Source organism: Colossoma macropomum, unplaced genomic scaffold (genome assembly GCF_904425465.1).
Source record: "Colossoma macropomum unplaced genomic scaffold, Colossoma_macropomum, whole genome shotgun sequence".
NCBI classification, from domain to species: Eukaryota; Metazoa; Chordata; class Actinopteri; order Characiformes; family Serrasalmidae; genus Colossoma; species Colossoma macropomum.
The window spans coordinates 32,062,405-32,079,872 of record NW_023494787.1 but is presented as its reverse complement, the minus strand read 5'-3'; the positions used below and the strand labels follow the sequence as shown (position 1 = coordinate 32,079,872).

The 17,468-nt window shown below is 39.5% G+C and overlaps 1 protein-coding gene across 1 annotated transcript; it reads left to right on the top strand.

The window, feature by feature from the left end:
• Nucleotides 1-8,799: 8,799 nt before the first annotated feature.
• Nucleotides 8,800-17,162, top strand: nfe2l3 (nuclear factor, erythroid 2-like 3). The gene is made up of 4 exons (XM_036566977.1): nt 8,800-9,600; nt 12,894-12,995; nt 13,126-13,212; nt 15,557-17,162. The coding sequence occupies exons 1-4, from the start codon at nt 9,166-9,168 to the stop codon at nt 16,799-16,801; spliced, it is 1,869 nt and encodes a 622-aa protein (XP_036422870.1). The 5' UTR covers nt 8,800-9,165; the 3' UTR covers nt 16,802-17,162.
• The last annotated feature ends 306 nt before the right edge of the window (nt 17,163-17,468 follow it).

The following is a 17,468-nucleotide window of genomic DNA, read 5'->3' as shown; positions in this document are numbered from 1 at the left end:
TGAATCCGCGCCGTTATAGCAGCTCCGTTCACACCGTGTGGGCTGTGGAGAATTGTGCACTCACAAACACACTCCTGCCTCTCAGAGCGGCAAAGCCAGGCGCCATGTTCGCATTCAATGTGCCGCTTCACGTCATCAGTGTCTGACCAATCAAAACAAGGGGGCGTTTCTCTCTTTCTTTCTCTCTCTCTCTCTCTCTCTCTCTCTCTCTCTCTCTCTCTCTAAAAATGCGGTTATAAAGGTTTCACAGATCAGCTGCTCAGTTATTATATAAGGAGCTGCTTTCTCTGTGATGACTAACAAACTTTTAACTAACAGAAATTTTAAATGGCAAGATAATAGTTAATTTCGTCACCACAGGTTTTTTGTAAGTTTGAAGGAGGATATGAAGGAAGCGAATGTGTAGGAATAGGTGTGCAGTGCACTTTCATTTACTGTTAAAATGGGCTGCTGGGATCTTCAGGGGCGACAGTTTCATTAGGCTAGAAGGAGAAACGCACTTCAGTCAAGACGCTGTTGGAACCACAAACTGAGGAAAAGTGTTCGACTTCAAGAGGAGGACAGAGCTTTTAGCAGAAATGCTGAAAACCTCTGTTTGATGCTTAAGTGTAATCCCTTTAGGTAGCTAAACTGTTCTTGACGCAGGGAATCTTTTCGGTCAGTGCACGTAAACCCCAACTGACTGTTCAGAATAAAGATAAACATAGTATAAAAGGTTTAAAGGATAAATGTAGTCGAGGCCTACCCAGTAGGCGTATTGAAGTGGGCTAGAATGCTTTGTTTGTTGTCTAATTCACGTTTCTTATGCTACCACAATGTGGCATCATTGTGGATGGATATTTAGTTCTTGGTAGTGTTTCTGATTTGGCAGAGATGGTATGCTAATTTAATAAATGAGCATGTATATTTCCCTAAACACGTTTACGGCTGATTTATTTGATGATTTCAGTAATAAACTGCACTGCTTGGTGTTAGAGTGGAGAAAATAACATCATCCTGAAAGTGTAAATATCTGTAGACCCCTGATCTGACTGAATAATGTAATACAGCCACAGATGTTGCTTCACCGGCAGGTGGCAGAGATGAACCGTTTATTCGGCTGGCGACATTTCACTCCACATTAATGATTCGGAGTGGCACTTTGGGGAGAGTTAGCTCCATTAAAAGACTTTACAGCCGGGTGTTACTGGGATGAAATGCTCACAGAACTAATATGGGTGAGCAATTTTGATAGCTGTACTAAATTAGTATTACGCACTACATTAGTTTACTAGTTAACACGAATTCACGTCATGTTCACATTCAGAGTGCTCTGACACTTCATAATTGTAAGTGCTTCCCAACATATTGAAAAACACGATTAGGAATAATTTATAGATGTAACGAATTATTTGATGTTTTTTTCTCAAATAGATGGAGAATGTGTTGTATGTGGTTCTATATAGTACCTCTTTGAAAATGGTTCTGTATAGCACCAAAAAGGCTTCTGCTGTTTTTACAATGTCAAGATTGTAACAACAGAAGAACCCTTTTTGGTGTTATATGGAATCCTTTTCAGAAAGGTTCTATATAGAACCACATACATCATATTCTCCATAATTCTGATAAACTATTTTCTTTACTAAACAACCCTTAAAGAACCATCTTTTTTAAGTGTGTAGAATAAGGAAGAAGGTGGAGAAAATCATAGCTGACCCTTATTTTTAGTATATTTTTTTATATTTATTTAATTGAATGTAATTGTATGTACACATGCACCAAGATACATTCCTTGTACATTTGGTACTTGGCGAACAAAGATTCTGATTCTGAAATATGGGCTGATCAAACTCATTCCCCCTTTGACTGTAATGACAAACTACGTCCAACAGATGTCGCTGCAGCCACAACAACAGAAAACCGAGAAACCTGTTGGCTTCAAAGAAGTAAGCCCAGCCTCTATAAAAGTAATCATAGACATGAACAAGAACGCATCTACGTTAGTGATATATGTAGGATTTATAAATTGTTATTATCTGGAGGCACAGCCCCCCACTGTTCAACCACAACCCATTAGAATCTGTCCACAAGTCTTCCTTATATGGTTAAATAACCTTGCCGGAGGGTTTCCGGTGAAGCGGTGAGAGGGATGATAACTGAAGATGGTATTTATTCTCTTTGAGCTGATAGAACTATATCAGTAGGCCTTGGCCTGGAATAAGCAACAAGCCAAGTAGGCAAGTGAGAATATTTGATTAATTACTGACTGATTTGCAACAGAGTGATCTAAAAGTCTGTAACAGTAAAAACAGTAGGATGAGAATTAGGAAATTAATGCTTGATCATGTGTACTTTGGTATATCAAAATATTACATTTCTACGTCAAAGAAATGTCCATTAAAGTAATTTTCTAGGTTATTGGCAACTGTTCTGTTTTTTTTTAAAAGCAGTACATTCAAAAGTATCTGGTGAATTTAGCTACTTTAAGTTGTACCCATAGCTGACACAGGAGTTTAAATGTGCACACACAGCTTGTATAATCTTGTATAATATATAGCTTGTACAATAGTATTTTTATTAGAATGAGATGCTCTGAAACAGCCGTGCATGAGCCTAAGGTGGCTAGAAGGGTATAAAGCCCCACCCGTGCTGGTCTGGAGTGATGGAGCTCCATCCAATACATTTCCAGATCTGATCATGCAACATCAGAACCTAACCTCACTAATCCTCTTGTGGCTGAATGCAATAAAATCATCACAGTAATGTCCCAACATCTGTGTGATCTTATGAGTGATCCATTTTATTACATATTATAAAAACCAACAAATGTCTCTTCGACCAGGTGGCACAGTGGCGCAGGGGGTAGTGCTGTCACCTCATAGCAAGAAGTGCCTGGGTTCGATTCCTGGCTGGGCGACCAGGGTCCTTTCTGTGTGGAGTTTGCATGTTCTCCCTGTGTCTGTGTCGGTTTCCTCCCACAGTCCAAAGACATGCAGTCAGGCCAACTGGACATGCTTAATTGCCCTTGGGTGTGAATGTATATGTCTGTCTATCTGCCCTGTGATGGACTGGTGACCTGTATCCTTCCTGTATGTCTTCCACCTAATGAAAGCTGGGTTGGGCTCCTGTGACCCAGAAAGATAAGCGGTTTAGAAGGTGTATGTTCTTTGACCAGGGACGCCCAAACTTTTGCATATGACTATATAGTAAAGTATAAAATCAGCAGTCTCAGGATTCGGAACCTACTGAGGTTCATCTTTTTTCTTGCATTTTGGTCAAATGCATTGTATTTTCCTTTCTAGGAAATGACCATCCAAATTTTATCCTCTGCTGTGGCATTACTCTTTCACCACTTATAATAAACACAATTATGATAAAAATAATTATAAATTGTTGTTATTTTATCAGGGATGTTGTTGCTGCTTATTAGTCAGTCAGTATTTAAATATTTATTTAATTTATAGAAATCTTAACATCCATGAAATCATTTGTTGTATGTGACTTTTAGAAACTAAAACAGAAGAGCTTGCACCACAACAGGACATTGAGTCACATGAAAGGACAACAAAGCTTAACTGAATGCCTGTGACCTCTGACCCTTCTGACGGCATGGCATTAAAAAACGGCATGCTTCTGTGATGGAGATCACCTGGACTTGGGAATACTTTGACAAATGACTGTCAATAAACACAGTTTGTTGCTGTATCCACAAATGCAGGTTAAGACTGTACCATGCAAGGTGGAAGTCATATTTCAACAGCATTCAGAAACGCTGCCGACTTCTCTTGGCTCAAGCTCTTCTGAGTCAAGCCAAAGGTTATTTATATAGCACTTTTTACAAGTGTTATCACAAAGCAGCTTTACAGTAAAATCCAGGTCCAAGCCTCCGTGAGCAAGCCAATGGCAACAGTGGCAAGGAAATACTCCCTAAGAGCAAGAGGAAGAAACCTTAAGAGGAACCAAGACTCAAAAGGGGAAACCATCCTCGTCTGGTCAACACTGAGTAGCAAAACAATAACACAAGAGTAATATTAATAGAGAATGAAGTATACCATTAGTATAAAACATTAAAATACAAAAAAAGGAGAAAAGCAGGTGAAACAATGGCTCTGATTGAAATGGTCCAGAAGGTGGGCGAGCAGTGGGCGCCCAGTTCAGCTTGGCAAAGAAACACACAGAGAGTTAGTTCTGTTAAGAGAGACTGATTTCAGTACACAGTTTAACAGAGTGCAGCAGAGTCTCAGGCAGGTCTAGCTGTTACAGCTTAACCAAAAGGGAGAGCCAGAAGGTAACAAATACATGAGGGCTCCCTAAGATGCCCCTCTGCTCCACTGTCAATAAACTTTAGTGAATGCGTGAGAGCAGCGGGACGACAGCACCAACACTCCCAGAAGGTGATTAGAGGGTAGCTTGCACATCTGTGAAGGCAGCATTAATTCAACAACATATGCTGCCATCTAGACACATCTTTTTCAGGGATGTCTATGCTTATTCCAACATGGCAATGCCAAGCTACATTCATGTGTTAACAAAGGCATGGCTGCTTAATCAGAGTGTGGGTGCTAGACTGGCCTGCCTAGAACTGTCTCCCACTGAAAACGTGACTTTTTAAGACTTTTATTTATTTTTTCCACAATTTTCTTCCCAATTTAGACATATCCAGTTCCACCCACTAGTTAGGACTCCCCAAATCACGCGATACCACCAGCACTAGGAGGGTGAAAGCTAGCACAGGCTTCCTCCAAGATCTGTGAGGCAAGCCACCACATCTTTTCAAACTGCCACTAATGCAACGTCATTGCACATTGGACTCCCGGCCATGTATGGCTGTAGCATCTCCAGGGATCGAACTCGTGATCTCCTGATGATAGGGCCAACACTTAAACTATGAAGCTCAGAATATGACCACAAAGAACATGTACTGTTGCACAGCTGAAGACTGGTATAGCTGAAGAATTGCCAAAAAAATTCTACTTTCAAAATTGGACTTATTGGTGTCTTCAGTCCCCAAATGATTATTAATTGTTGTTAAAAAAGTGATGTAACACAGTGGTGAACATGCTCCTGTCAAAGCTTTTTTTGGAATGTGTTGCAGGCATCAAAATTAGAATGAGCATAAATAAAAAATAATGAAGTTCATAAGGCAAAACATCAAACAATGTGTTTTTGTACTGTTTTCATTTTAATATAGGTCAAACAGAATTTACTAATCACTGCTTTCCCTTTTTGGAGATGGGTTTGTATGAACATGGCCATTGACTCATCTTATGACCTGATCCAGCAAACATTTCTGAATGAATCTACATGCGTGAGAGGAGTGATAACTCAAATGTAGTCCTGCAGTGCTTTTAATGCTTTCCTTGCTGATTAGCTAAGTAAACCTTCTTGACTGGAAACAAGCTCTGCAGTGTTCAGACCAGCCACCCCATGGGCAAAGAATGTAATACAGTTTTAAATGCAATCAGAAAGTAAGATTTAAAATTACTTCTTCATTTTGATACACACTCCAAGGCACATTTTAGACCGCCTACATTAATTGCTTAATTTTTTGGTACAATTAAAAAAATGCTGGCTGTATTTATTGTCATTAACTTATTGCTGATAGAGAAGTCTATCTAGGAGATATATAACAATAATATCAAAGCTACTAAATTTTCCCTTTACCCTTTAATGTAGTTGATAAGCCAAGAAATGTTTGCTGTTTGGAGTCATTAGTTTTACCTTGGAGCGTTGAGTCAACAAATACCAGAAGCTCATATCCTACCAATTAGCACAATATAATGTGTATGCTTAAATCATCCAATATTTCAAATCACAAATGAGTTAGTAAATATTCTTGAATAGATTTACTTATGTGGTGTCTGGCACTGTATGACATACTGTTATCTATTTTTAAAAATATGTTACATAAATACAGTAATAGCAGCAATCTTAAAACTTTGATTTTGTCTGTACTTTTGTCCATTTTCAAATGTTTGCTTAAATTAATTTTTTACTCAGCTATTCCTTTAAAGAGACTTGATAGAATTCAGCCTTTATGAACATCACTTTTGCACTTGCCGTCACAACAGCTGTGTAGACCACCATGGTTTCAACTGCTGGTTCAAGGGCATTCAAGTCTGTTCAACAACTGTGTTGGAGACCAGTCCTCCAAGACTGGAGCTGAAGACTCCTGCACTAGACCACATAATGTTCCATTTCTTTGAGACTAATCAAGCACAGTTTACAGTGAGCCCATTTTAATTCATGATGAGTGGTTCATGAGACATATGGCCTAGCAGTCAAGCTAGAACTGTGAGGTACGTAGTGATACATACAAAAGTAGAACTTTTGATCTTATGTATAGGGAAAAATATTTGTGAAGAAACTAATCTGCTTCTTTTACTCATTCATCTTCATCATTCACATTTTGTCACTAAATCCTTTTTTCTGTTTAACTTCTTTCTCTTCTGTTGATGACTGCTTTGCTGTTTGTCACACCTCTCTCTTTAGAAAGTGAAAACAGAAAACAGAAAAATAGTGCCTAACAAACTTTGCTTCCTGTGCTGAATGATGCTGGATGTACATTAAAAATTTCTACTGCAGTTTTATAGACAATGTTATGGGGGAATTCCATCATTTTTTCAAAGTTTCTGAATTAAATTGTTAAAATCAACAAAGTCAATGAGATTGATTTGATGTGAAACATGCCATTCTACAGAAACTTGCCAAATCACATATGTTCACAGTGCTGATAGGAACTAGACTCCTGAAGTGTTTATTACAGTTATTACATGAAATGCCTACAAATACAAAACCTCCACAAATATTAATAAATATCAACAAAAACCTTTATTAGAAGAGTAATGACTGAAAGAAAAAAATGCATCCTGTAATGATTTTTTTTAAACCTATTTGTGCCTTCATTGTTTGCACCCCTAGAAATTCTTATGAGTGAAATCTAATTTAGGTATATTCCCATTCATATTTTATGTTTTAAAGTTCACCTGAGCGATTAGGAACATTTTAAATGGTCAGCCATGACTTCCTGTTTCAATGGGGTATAAATAAGAGGTGAGACACAGGCCAAATACCCTTAGTCATCCATCACTATAAGAAAGACCTGAGAATACAGCAATTATATGCAAGACAAGACTGTTAAGCTGCACAAATTAGGAAAGAAGAAATTAGCTAAACAGTTGAAAATGCTCATTTCCACTGTCAGATCAACAATTAAGAAGTATAAAGCAACTGGAGATGTTTAGAATTTGCCAAGAGAAGGACATATGTCTACAGTACAGTACATACAGTGAGGAGGATGATTTGAGTGGCCAAAGAATCTCCAAGGATCACAGCTGGGGAATTGCAGACATTAGTTAGGTCTTAGGGTCAGAACATTTCCCTAACTACACTCTCAGAAAAGGTACTAAACTGTCACTGGAGTTAGGGAACATAATTTAACCACATTATATTGAAATTGTATTTATTATGTTGTATTGACTCCACATACCCTGTCTTAACTCCAGGCTTTTTATTTTATTGTTTTGCTTTGAAACATTAGGTTATCAAAAGGTACAAATATGTAACTTTAACCTAGGATTAAAATTATTTAAGGTTCACAATTGGACCTTGAACCACTGTTGTACATTTATTGTCTGGACCTTGATGAATGAAAAATGTACCTGCACAGTACCTTTTTTCTGACAGTGTACAATCAATCGCCACCTAAATAACCTCAAGCTGTTTGGGAGGAAATATTTTGAGAAAAATATTCATGATAAGATTTTTTTTTCTTTCAGTCGTTGTACCTCAAATAGATTTTTGTTCATATTCTGAATGAAAGATCACATGGGTGAGCCATAAAAAATGTTCTTCACAGACCGTTTTGGTCATGTTTACCAGGGGTGCCAATATTTGTGGAGGGCACTGCATGCAATAATTAGAAATATAGTGAGAGAGAGATAGTGAGCTAATGTTTTGACCTAAAACATATTTTTTAAATACAGACATACAGAAATGTATATGTAGGTGGCAAACCACTTTTTTGGGTCAGGCGTTATCACTATTTACTACTACTATTTACTACTTAAAGCTCATGTACGTTCACTGGTAAATAAAACGGCCATATTTGCTTTGTAGACAGTAGACTGTAAAGCAATCTGAGTCAGTATGTTCTTCACAGTACATCATTTCACACGAAACCACTCTTAATAACTGTCTTTAAATGAATGGTTGGTGCAAAAATCTTTTTTTTTTTTAATTTGGCAGAATTCTTCTTTAGTTTTATACTAAACACTTTTAGGAGACTACTTTTACTTAACCTGAGTCATTATTTTACCGCAACACCTTTTCTAATCGTGGATTTCAGGCTGCTCTAAACTTCTGCTCTTTAATCTCAGAACCGGTTTAAAGGCTAGAAACACACTCATAGCTGCATTAGCTACAGCTAATGCTACAAAGCCTGAGCACTGCCCCCTCGCTGGTCTACTGAGAAGAGAACCGGGTTAGTAGGTCAAAGTACTGAGGGAGTGTCCGGATGTTACATCAGAAGTGTTTGCATCATGTCTAGTCTCTTCAGGTATTTGAATGAGATTCAAGCAGCTGCCTCGAATATCTATCGCTGTATATTTCCACATAAGACAGCCTCCAAAGCTGTCAGCTTCTGCTTCTTTTCCGGAAAATCCAACTAGAGCCGTTAACAGTCGAACCAAGAGCTGTCAACACGCTGCCTTGTGATTGGCTCTAAAATGACGGATTCTGCAAACGGACCAATCGGAGCTTGTTGCGATGGGAGTCCTGCGCGAGCCCACGGCGATTATGCAAATTGACATTTGTCTCCTCCTCGCGGTCCGATGAGGGGACTTGAGGTTTGAGACTTTAAGGAAATTAGTAGTAGAATTTCAAAGCAAAAGTAGCCCACGGAGGGACGCGAACAAGCGCGGGACGTTTACAGTTGAAATGGTTCGCTCTGCTTTCGCGAGTCCTGCCTGAGGTCCAGCGCTGGTTGGGATGTCATGTCAGGAAGTTGCCAGAAGCCGGTGGTAGCGTGTTAGTGCGAACATTTTCGCCGGCCTGGGCTGTTCCCTTTGTCTGACAGGAGAGGCAACGGCGTGCTCTTTTGTTTGGGGTCTTTCTTTGTTTAACGGCAAAAAGAGGACCGTGTCTATTTTTGTGGAGGCTGTCCCGAGGTTGACTTGATTTTGAAACATGCAATACATGAAGAAATATTTCACAGAAGGTTTGATTCAGTTTACGATCCTACTTAGTTTGATAGGAGTTCGCGTGGACGTCGATTCCTACTTGAACGGATACTTCTCGCCGTTGATCATAGAGACTGACGGAGGGCCGAGCTCAGCGTTCATACAGACTCCGCTTCACCATTACCGGGACACGGCGGACGGTTATCAAGTGCACCCCAAATGCCCTGAGTTCGACTACCACTTGGTGAGCCGAAGGCTGCTGAATGAAGTCCGCGCTCTCGGCTCTCCGGCCCGCTTCCCCACTCGCCTCAGCGCGTGGCTGGTGCATCTGGTACCCGGTGGCCAGGAGCGGGACGAACCACAAGAGAACAGCGGGAACCAGGACGCAGGAGAGCTCAACGGCCAAAACTCTTCTGGAAACGAAGCTGACGATAATAATGCCGTGAGTTGACTACGAAGTTTCCTAAGCAGTAGCTAAGATGGCTAACTGACCTAGCAGGCTGACCAGGTAGCATGCATCACTTTGTTCGCCAGTTTGGTCACCTGTGACATAATTTAAATAAATTGGGCTTGACTTGGTTCACCAGAACTGCTCTGCGCACGAACGACTCTCTGAATTAACGTTAGGTCATAGCACGCTTTTTTTGTGCGCAGGAGAAGCAAAGCCGAAAGTGAAACGACGGTTGGCACGTTAACTTGCTAGCTAACAACTAACGTTGGCTAGTTAGCTAGCGAATCAATTAAACAAGATAAAGACCAGTATCTACAGAGTTACCTGTGTTTAATGGCTTGCTATTCGTTAGTTAGCTAGAAAGCTATGGACTACGAATACGCACTGTAATTCTCGGCTGAGTTTTTGGTTTTGGTCCTCAACAGAGAACAATGCCTGACATTGTGTGCAGTTTACGCTAACGCTAACTGGGCAGCCCACCTGTTATTTCAGCAGTCACTATGACAACAAAGTCAGGACAAAGTCGGACAACAGTTTTGCTGCTGTAGAGATGGATTGACCACGGCACTGGCTCTAAAACTACCTTTTATAAGATAGTGTGCACAGTTTTAATGTTTTAAACATTTATCTAGAAAACAAAGTTCATGTCAAACTTTTTAAAAAAATTAATAACCAGGTATACATTTTGAATGGTAAATACATGCGTTATTCAGTGGCACTCTTGCTCAAACGTGGATGTACCACAGGCTCTTACATAAGAATTTTTTTCTAAGGTAGGAGTGGTAGGCAGTTCATGTGATGGTGTCTTTTGTGGGGTTCTGGGTGATTAAATCAAGTCCAGGCAGAGGCTGAGCAAAGCCACTGTCTTTGAGTCACTTCTTGTAACTCCCTGAGGCAGATAAAACTCATAATATGCAAATCTTTCCCTTTTACTTTTTCATGTATGAAGCCCCAACCAGGAATTGCTGGGGTGGTACAAGTATCACCCCAAGGATGTCTCTTAAGTTTACTGGAAGAGTGAACCGTTTGTACTTTGTAGATTCCAAATTTAGAGTGTAGTACCAAAACTTGGCTTGTCAGTTGGAGTCACTCTTGACTGGGTCTTTAACAAAGATATATAAACTTTAGGTTCTTGGTTTGCACTTGCAGCATGTGTGAAAGCTTCCATACACTTGTGTGACTGTGCTGCACCTGTCAGGCATCCCTAAGCACCCACACACACACACACACTTGTCATGTGAACATGACCTTCGGAGTCTTGGAGAGGGAACACATGCATGCATCCATATGGATACAGTATGTCGGTGTGTTCTGAGAAAACTGAAACAAAAAGGTTAGGGGTGGCAGGGCTGGCTTCAGTATTCACACTAAAATATTCTTAATTCAATTAATGGCTCAGTTAGAAGTAAACGTACTGGGTATGCACCAGTATGGGAACTGTGGGCTAATGCTGATTAAATGCCTCTCACCTGAATGTTCTGTTTTTCCAGAGTACAATAAATACAGCATCAAATATTGGGTTGAAATACTAGTCAAATCTATACAGCCAGTGGTGGTAATTCCTTTTTTCAAACAATTATCTGCCAGATACCAATATGATTGCATGTGCTTCCATAAGAGGTGCCTACTAACCACCTGAGTAGGAGTGAAAAAGATTTGGTCACAAAACTTGAGTGGAGCTTAGTACATCAGCATAAGAACTAAGCTCTTCTTTTATGAAACATTGAAATAAATGGATTTGAGATAATTTAACTATCATCCTTCTTCTGGTTTGGTGATATCTTGTTATAGACTCCATTGACCTATGCTACAACTTGTACACAAATTTCAAATACAGAATAATGTGTACACAAATTTCTTCATGCACTCTTAAAGATGGTTTCTCAAGGGTCTCAAGGGTAAATACAGTGGTTCTATGTAGAGCCATGAACACTCAAGGAACCATTAACTTGCTTAAATGTTTCTTTGCATGGTGAAATGGTTATTCAGACTGATGGAGAATATGTTGTATATGGTTCTGTCAAGGGTTCTATATAGTACCAAAAAGGGTTATTCTCACAAACGTGACATCATAATAATAGCAGAACCCTTTTTGGTGCTATATAGAACCCTTTTAAAAAAAAAAAACAAAAAAAACAGAACCATATACAGCACATTTTCAATCATCCTGAAGAACCATTTCACCATGCAAAGAACCATTTAAGCATATCAATTGTTCTTTGAGTGTTCTATATAGAACCATTGTCTTTACTAAAGCACTCTTGAAAAACGCCTTTTTTAAAAGTGTACATTTAGCCTTGTAGCTCTGCAAAACTAAAAAAAACAAACATTTTAGACACCAAATGTCTCTCAGCTGATCGATTACATATGGGGTCAGAAGAAAATTGTTAATTAGATTTTTTGGACTATTGCTTTAAGACTTTGGGACCATTGCTTTAAGTTTCAATACTAATGTGGAAAATTCTTTACTTGAGCAGTGCCTTTACATGCTTCAGATCAGTGCCCATGCCAGCTTTGACTGCAGAGCAAGTATACAGTGGTTTTAAAACATTGATCATTCATGCCATTTAAATTAAGTTTAGCACAGTTTATGTTGAAAATACATGTAAATAGGCTATTAAAGTAAAAACATATGGTTTTGTGATATACATCATGCTTTATATGTGTCTGTTTCATACCCAGTACTGCAACAGACTATAAATGTTAATAATGCTGATTTTAATGGGTGCTCTGCTTTGACAGATTGGGTTTAATATGGGAAAGCAGATGATCCATTTCTTGTGCACTCATCCTAAATATGTCGGGCTCTGTCAAGGCTCATTTCAGCCTCAAGAAGATGGAAATCACCTTGTGCCTGTCTGTTAAGTTTTAGCGGGTGTACATATTTTACCACCACTTTTTTCTGAGCAGATACAGAGCAATTGCTCTCATGGTCATATTTCACTGTAGTAGGAAATAAGAATGAAATTAATTACATGATTTTAGCGAAAAAGTAAAGTAATTAACTTCTAATGGAGGTTTTGGGAGAACTTAACATTAGCTAACATTCTTGGAGGCAACAAACAGTCCAGTAATTAGAGAAAGTTTATTTTATCAGTTTTATCATTGCAAATTTACAGATCTCAAAGCTGTACTTGCGGTAAACGTGAGTGTTGTGCTGATCCCTTCTGTTTGCATGTCCGTACCAAGCCTCTTTTGTTGTAAAACAGGGCCCACAAGTACTGTCTTGTTGATCTATTTTCATAGTTTTATAACCTCTTTCTCTTTTTTTTCTACTATTTTAGGGGGCATGCCAAGCAGAGGAGGATGCTGTGAAAGATGAGGATGAAGAGCTCAGCCTTGATCCACTGAGCCAGCTCACTCATAGCCCGACGCTGGAGCAAGAGGTAGGTTAAGTAGTTTTACACTACATTTTATTCTAAGTGATTTATGTGGTTTTGTATAGAACAGTCTGTGTGTTTTTTAGAACTGTTTTAATATTATTTGCATATGTTGTGTGTAAATTTGTGTTTTCAGGGATTGTTTAGTAGCAGTGTTCTGCCTCCTCCTCTATCTGGGCTTGAGCTCCATCCTCACTGGCAGGACCTCCTGTCAGATTTTGATGTGAGTAGCTTTATTTATTTATTGTGTTTATGTCTTGATGTAATGTGACACTAAAGATAATAAACACACACTAAGACGCAGAATTTAGTACTACAAAATTCTTTTTATTTATTTATTTTTTTTACTGGGTATTTACTGGGTCAGCAACTTCATGATACAAGCAATATGATAAAATGAAAAAAACGCACTGCATATACAATAGATGTTTTTGGTCAGTGTTTATCTTAAAATAAATTATTATTAGGTTGAGGAAAATGATAATGACCTTTTATTAATGCTTACTTAAAATGTATTTAATGTAAGTTTCAGAAATACAAGAATAATGAATAATAATGGAGGGGTGTGTTCCTGTGTAATAGGTGATGTTTTATCTGTGGAGTTGTTCAGAGCACAGAGATGAGTTAACTGTCTACATGTAGCCTGTAGTCAGTGTTTGAGTGTGAGAGAGTCAGTGGCTGTAAAATTCAGTGAACAACTAAATGTTTGCCAACACATGCCACAGATCACATTCTGCAATGTGTTAGAGTAACATCAATTTAGTATTTAATGGTGTTACAACACAAACCAGTATTACAAATGCATATCCATATGCATACCTGCTAATGGCTAAGAGCTAATCACAGCAGGCTACAGATAATAACTTGCTAATACTGCTAACTATACCACATCTGTGAAAGTGAAACTAACTAAAATACACAGCTAACATGGATCACACATACTTTAACAACAGCAGACTATAAACTATAATACAAATAAATATAATATTAACTAATTAATAATTAGTATTTATTGATATTTATTATATATAATACAAAACGAATAATTTTCACACTTGAATGTTTCTCCTCAAATTGTGTCTCGCGGAAGGGTTGGACATAAAATACAAAGATACAAAACATAAATCTAATAAATAGCAGTTAAAAGAAGCTGACACTGGAGATCTTATACCATGAAGCTTTTACTTGCAAGTCATAGTCAAACACGCCTGATCCAGTTAGTCAGGCTCTTAAGGTGGCTTTGAAAATTACAGCCAGGTGTGGTTGAAACAAATTCTGTTGGTAGAAATCCAGTAGCAGGGCAGGACCAGCACCCTGATTTAAAACAAGGGCTTTCACAGTCAGTTTCTCAACATTTACTGCCAGCAGAATTCTGTAATGGGACCTCTAGCAGACTTGCCTTCAGATAATCAGATATTTATCTTTCACTTTCCCATAGCAGTGTAACTTACGACGTGTGCAACATATAGTCTTGTAAAGGAAAAAACTTTAATTATTGAAAGTGTGACTAGGGTACTAGCAGGTATGTGAAGCAGTGTTGACCATAAATTAAGTACTAAGTCATTTTGAGCAGTGATTCTCAGTCCTGGAGAACTCGTGGCCTTCACATTGTGGTGCTTTTAATGCTTCAAAACACAGCAAAACAGTTCTAATAATTGGCTGATTTAACAAGTCCTTCCTGAGCTGAATCAGGTAAGAGCAAAAAAAAAATCACTAAATTGTAAAAGGCACGATGACTCAAGTATCATGACTCAGAACTACCTTGTTTAAATTGTCCATAGATGATTCCAAAAGAATTGAAAGCAAATTATTTCTGAATCAATAGTGATTAGTCAGAGAGGTTTTAGTATTAAGCTGAGTTTGTGGATTGGCTTGGTGACTTTGTGTTAATCATAAGTGATATTTGTTTTATAGCTTATTTATGACTAAAGACTATATTTTAGCATCTTTACAGTTTTTTTAAAAAAAAAAAAACATGGTTGTTTGTTGTATTTGTGAAATGTGTGCTTCTGAAGTAAGGTACATCAGATAAATTGTTAGAAAAAGCTGGGAAAACATTTGTACATTCCACTAAATCCAACTAGTTAGCCTGCTTAGCGGTGAAAGCAGCTTTGTAGGGCACATCCTAGAGCGGTAGAGATGGTCAGTACATGACCATGACGATATCCATGACCATAGCGATATCCTTATTGTTGCTGCCCAAAGGAAAACATCTCCAAAATAGTAACATTACAGGAGAAGGCAAAAAAACATTCTCAATGTTTAATGCAAGTTAATGTAAAAAGGTTTTATATCTGTCCATTCATTATAAATTTTCAAACAATGTAAAGGATAACCAGTGTTCAAATGATGTTGAAAAATAAAAACATACAACACACAATGGAGACGTTAGGTTGGACAGTGACCATATCTAAATTTTGACATGAAACAGAGTGGCAAGATCTCAAAATAGTGGTTTAGTCTTTGTTGGAGGTAATTTGTTTTGTACATGTTGCTTTCTTTATGCATGCTGCATCGTCTAGATGTTATGAATTAGTCTGATGCACTTCTGGCTTGTTACTTTGCAGGCTTTTGACTCGTTGGTCCCACAACACATCTCCAATCTGGATGTGGATCTCCCGAATCCCATTAGCTATAATGCCAGCCTTCAAGATGCAATGGTAACCAGTGGTGGAGATTACAGACCAGACCCACAAAGAGGTGGATTACAGGCCACGTCTCACCAAAGAGCATCACTCTTCCGTCTAGAATCAACTAACTCGTCTCACTCAGACACTCCACCAGGAGCAGCGGGTGCTCTGCCGCTCCCTCTGTTCTCCTTATCAGGGAACAGCTCTCACAATGAAACCTCCCACTCAAGGGTGGGGGGTTATCTGGATGAGGCTGTGTTTGAACAGATAAATCTGTTGGGTCTGGAAGGACTGGGCAGCATGGACCCTCAGCTGCTAAACAGAATGGAGGGCAGTATCAATTCTCCATGGCTGGAGGACTTTGACTCAGACTCTGGTCTATCCCTGGAGAGCAGTTCCAGAAGCCCAGCCTCTACGTCCGCCTCATCGTCTTCAGATTCGTTTTGCGAAGATGAGGGTGGAGCCACGGGTTACAGTAGTGAAGTGGAGTCACTCTCTACTAAGGGAGGGGCCTGTGCGTCAGCATGCTATGACTGGACGCCAGTGGACCTCAGTGAGAACATCTGGCATGACCACACCTACTCACTCCAGATGCCTGAAGACCACACCCCTCACAGCTGGGTCCCACCTCTCAAAGGTATTAAACAAGAAGTGCTAAGCGAGGATGAATGTGAACCAGAGGAACTGAGTCGGGATGGGCGGCGCCTTCAAGCTTTAGGTCTTCCATTTTCCGCTCCTCAAATTGTGAACATGCCTGTGGAGGACTTCCTGGAGCTGCTGGAAGGACGAGGCCTATCCATGTCTGAGGTCACACTACTGCGGGACGTGCGCAGACGGGGGAAGAACAAGTTAGCTGCTCAGAACTGCCGGAAAAGAAAGTTGGACGCCATCTTGGGTCTGCAGGGAGAGGTGGAGGCTCTGGCGGCTCGGCGAGATGCCCTCCTACGTGAGAGGTCTCGGACTGCCAAGGCGCTTTCTGTTGCAGCAGAGAGTGTTGAAGCCCTTTCGCAGGACGTCCTGAGACAGCTGCGGGATGAGTATGGACAGCCCCTGAACCCAGAGCAGTATACAATTCACTGTGGCGCAAATGGACGGATAGCGGTCCGACCTCGCACACACACAACAAGAACAACCACTACAGGGGGCAAGACTGTGAAGAGGAAGAAGGACAAAAAACCCTAAGAGACTAGTTATATTTCTAGTGTGTATGTGTGTGTACAGAATGTGTGTGTGCTTCCTGAAGGGATATTTGGACTTTGTCTACTGAATTTTCTTTCCTGCAGTTAGCTGTCATGGGATATTTGTGGATCATTCCTGTTGTTCTTGGCTTCACAGGAGAATAGAAAGACTGTTGGCAATTTTATATTACAGCACCCTAGACTACAGTTCTCTGCTTGAAAGAATGTAGCAAAAACACTGGACATGTATAGGAGCGTCTCTAAGAGTATTTTTCAAAAATGACTTGGGGAAGACATTTATCCTTTTATTTTTTACTTTAGTTGTAAAAAGAAATTAATTATTAAGGCCCAATCCCATTTCTCCCTTTTACCCCTTCTCCTTGTTTTCGAGTGTCACCCTAACCCCTTGGAACTTAGTTATAAGGGGTAGTGGTTGAAATCCTGCCCTACGAAATGGGACAATCCTCAAATAAAAAAAAAAAAAATAATAAACCTTGCTTCATTAACGGGCTACTAGCGGTGCTCTGTGGGCAATCTGGCCCGTCTTCAGTGATAGCAGAGAAGGGAAAAGTTCAGCAACCTCACTGCTGGGCTTTAGTTACATTTAGGGCATCATATCCTTTCAAAGAGGGGGTATAAGACAATTATTTATTATCGCCCACCGCTAATTC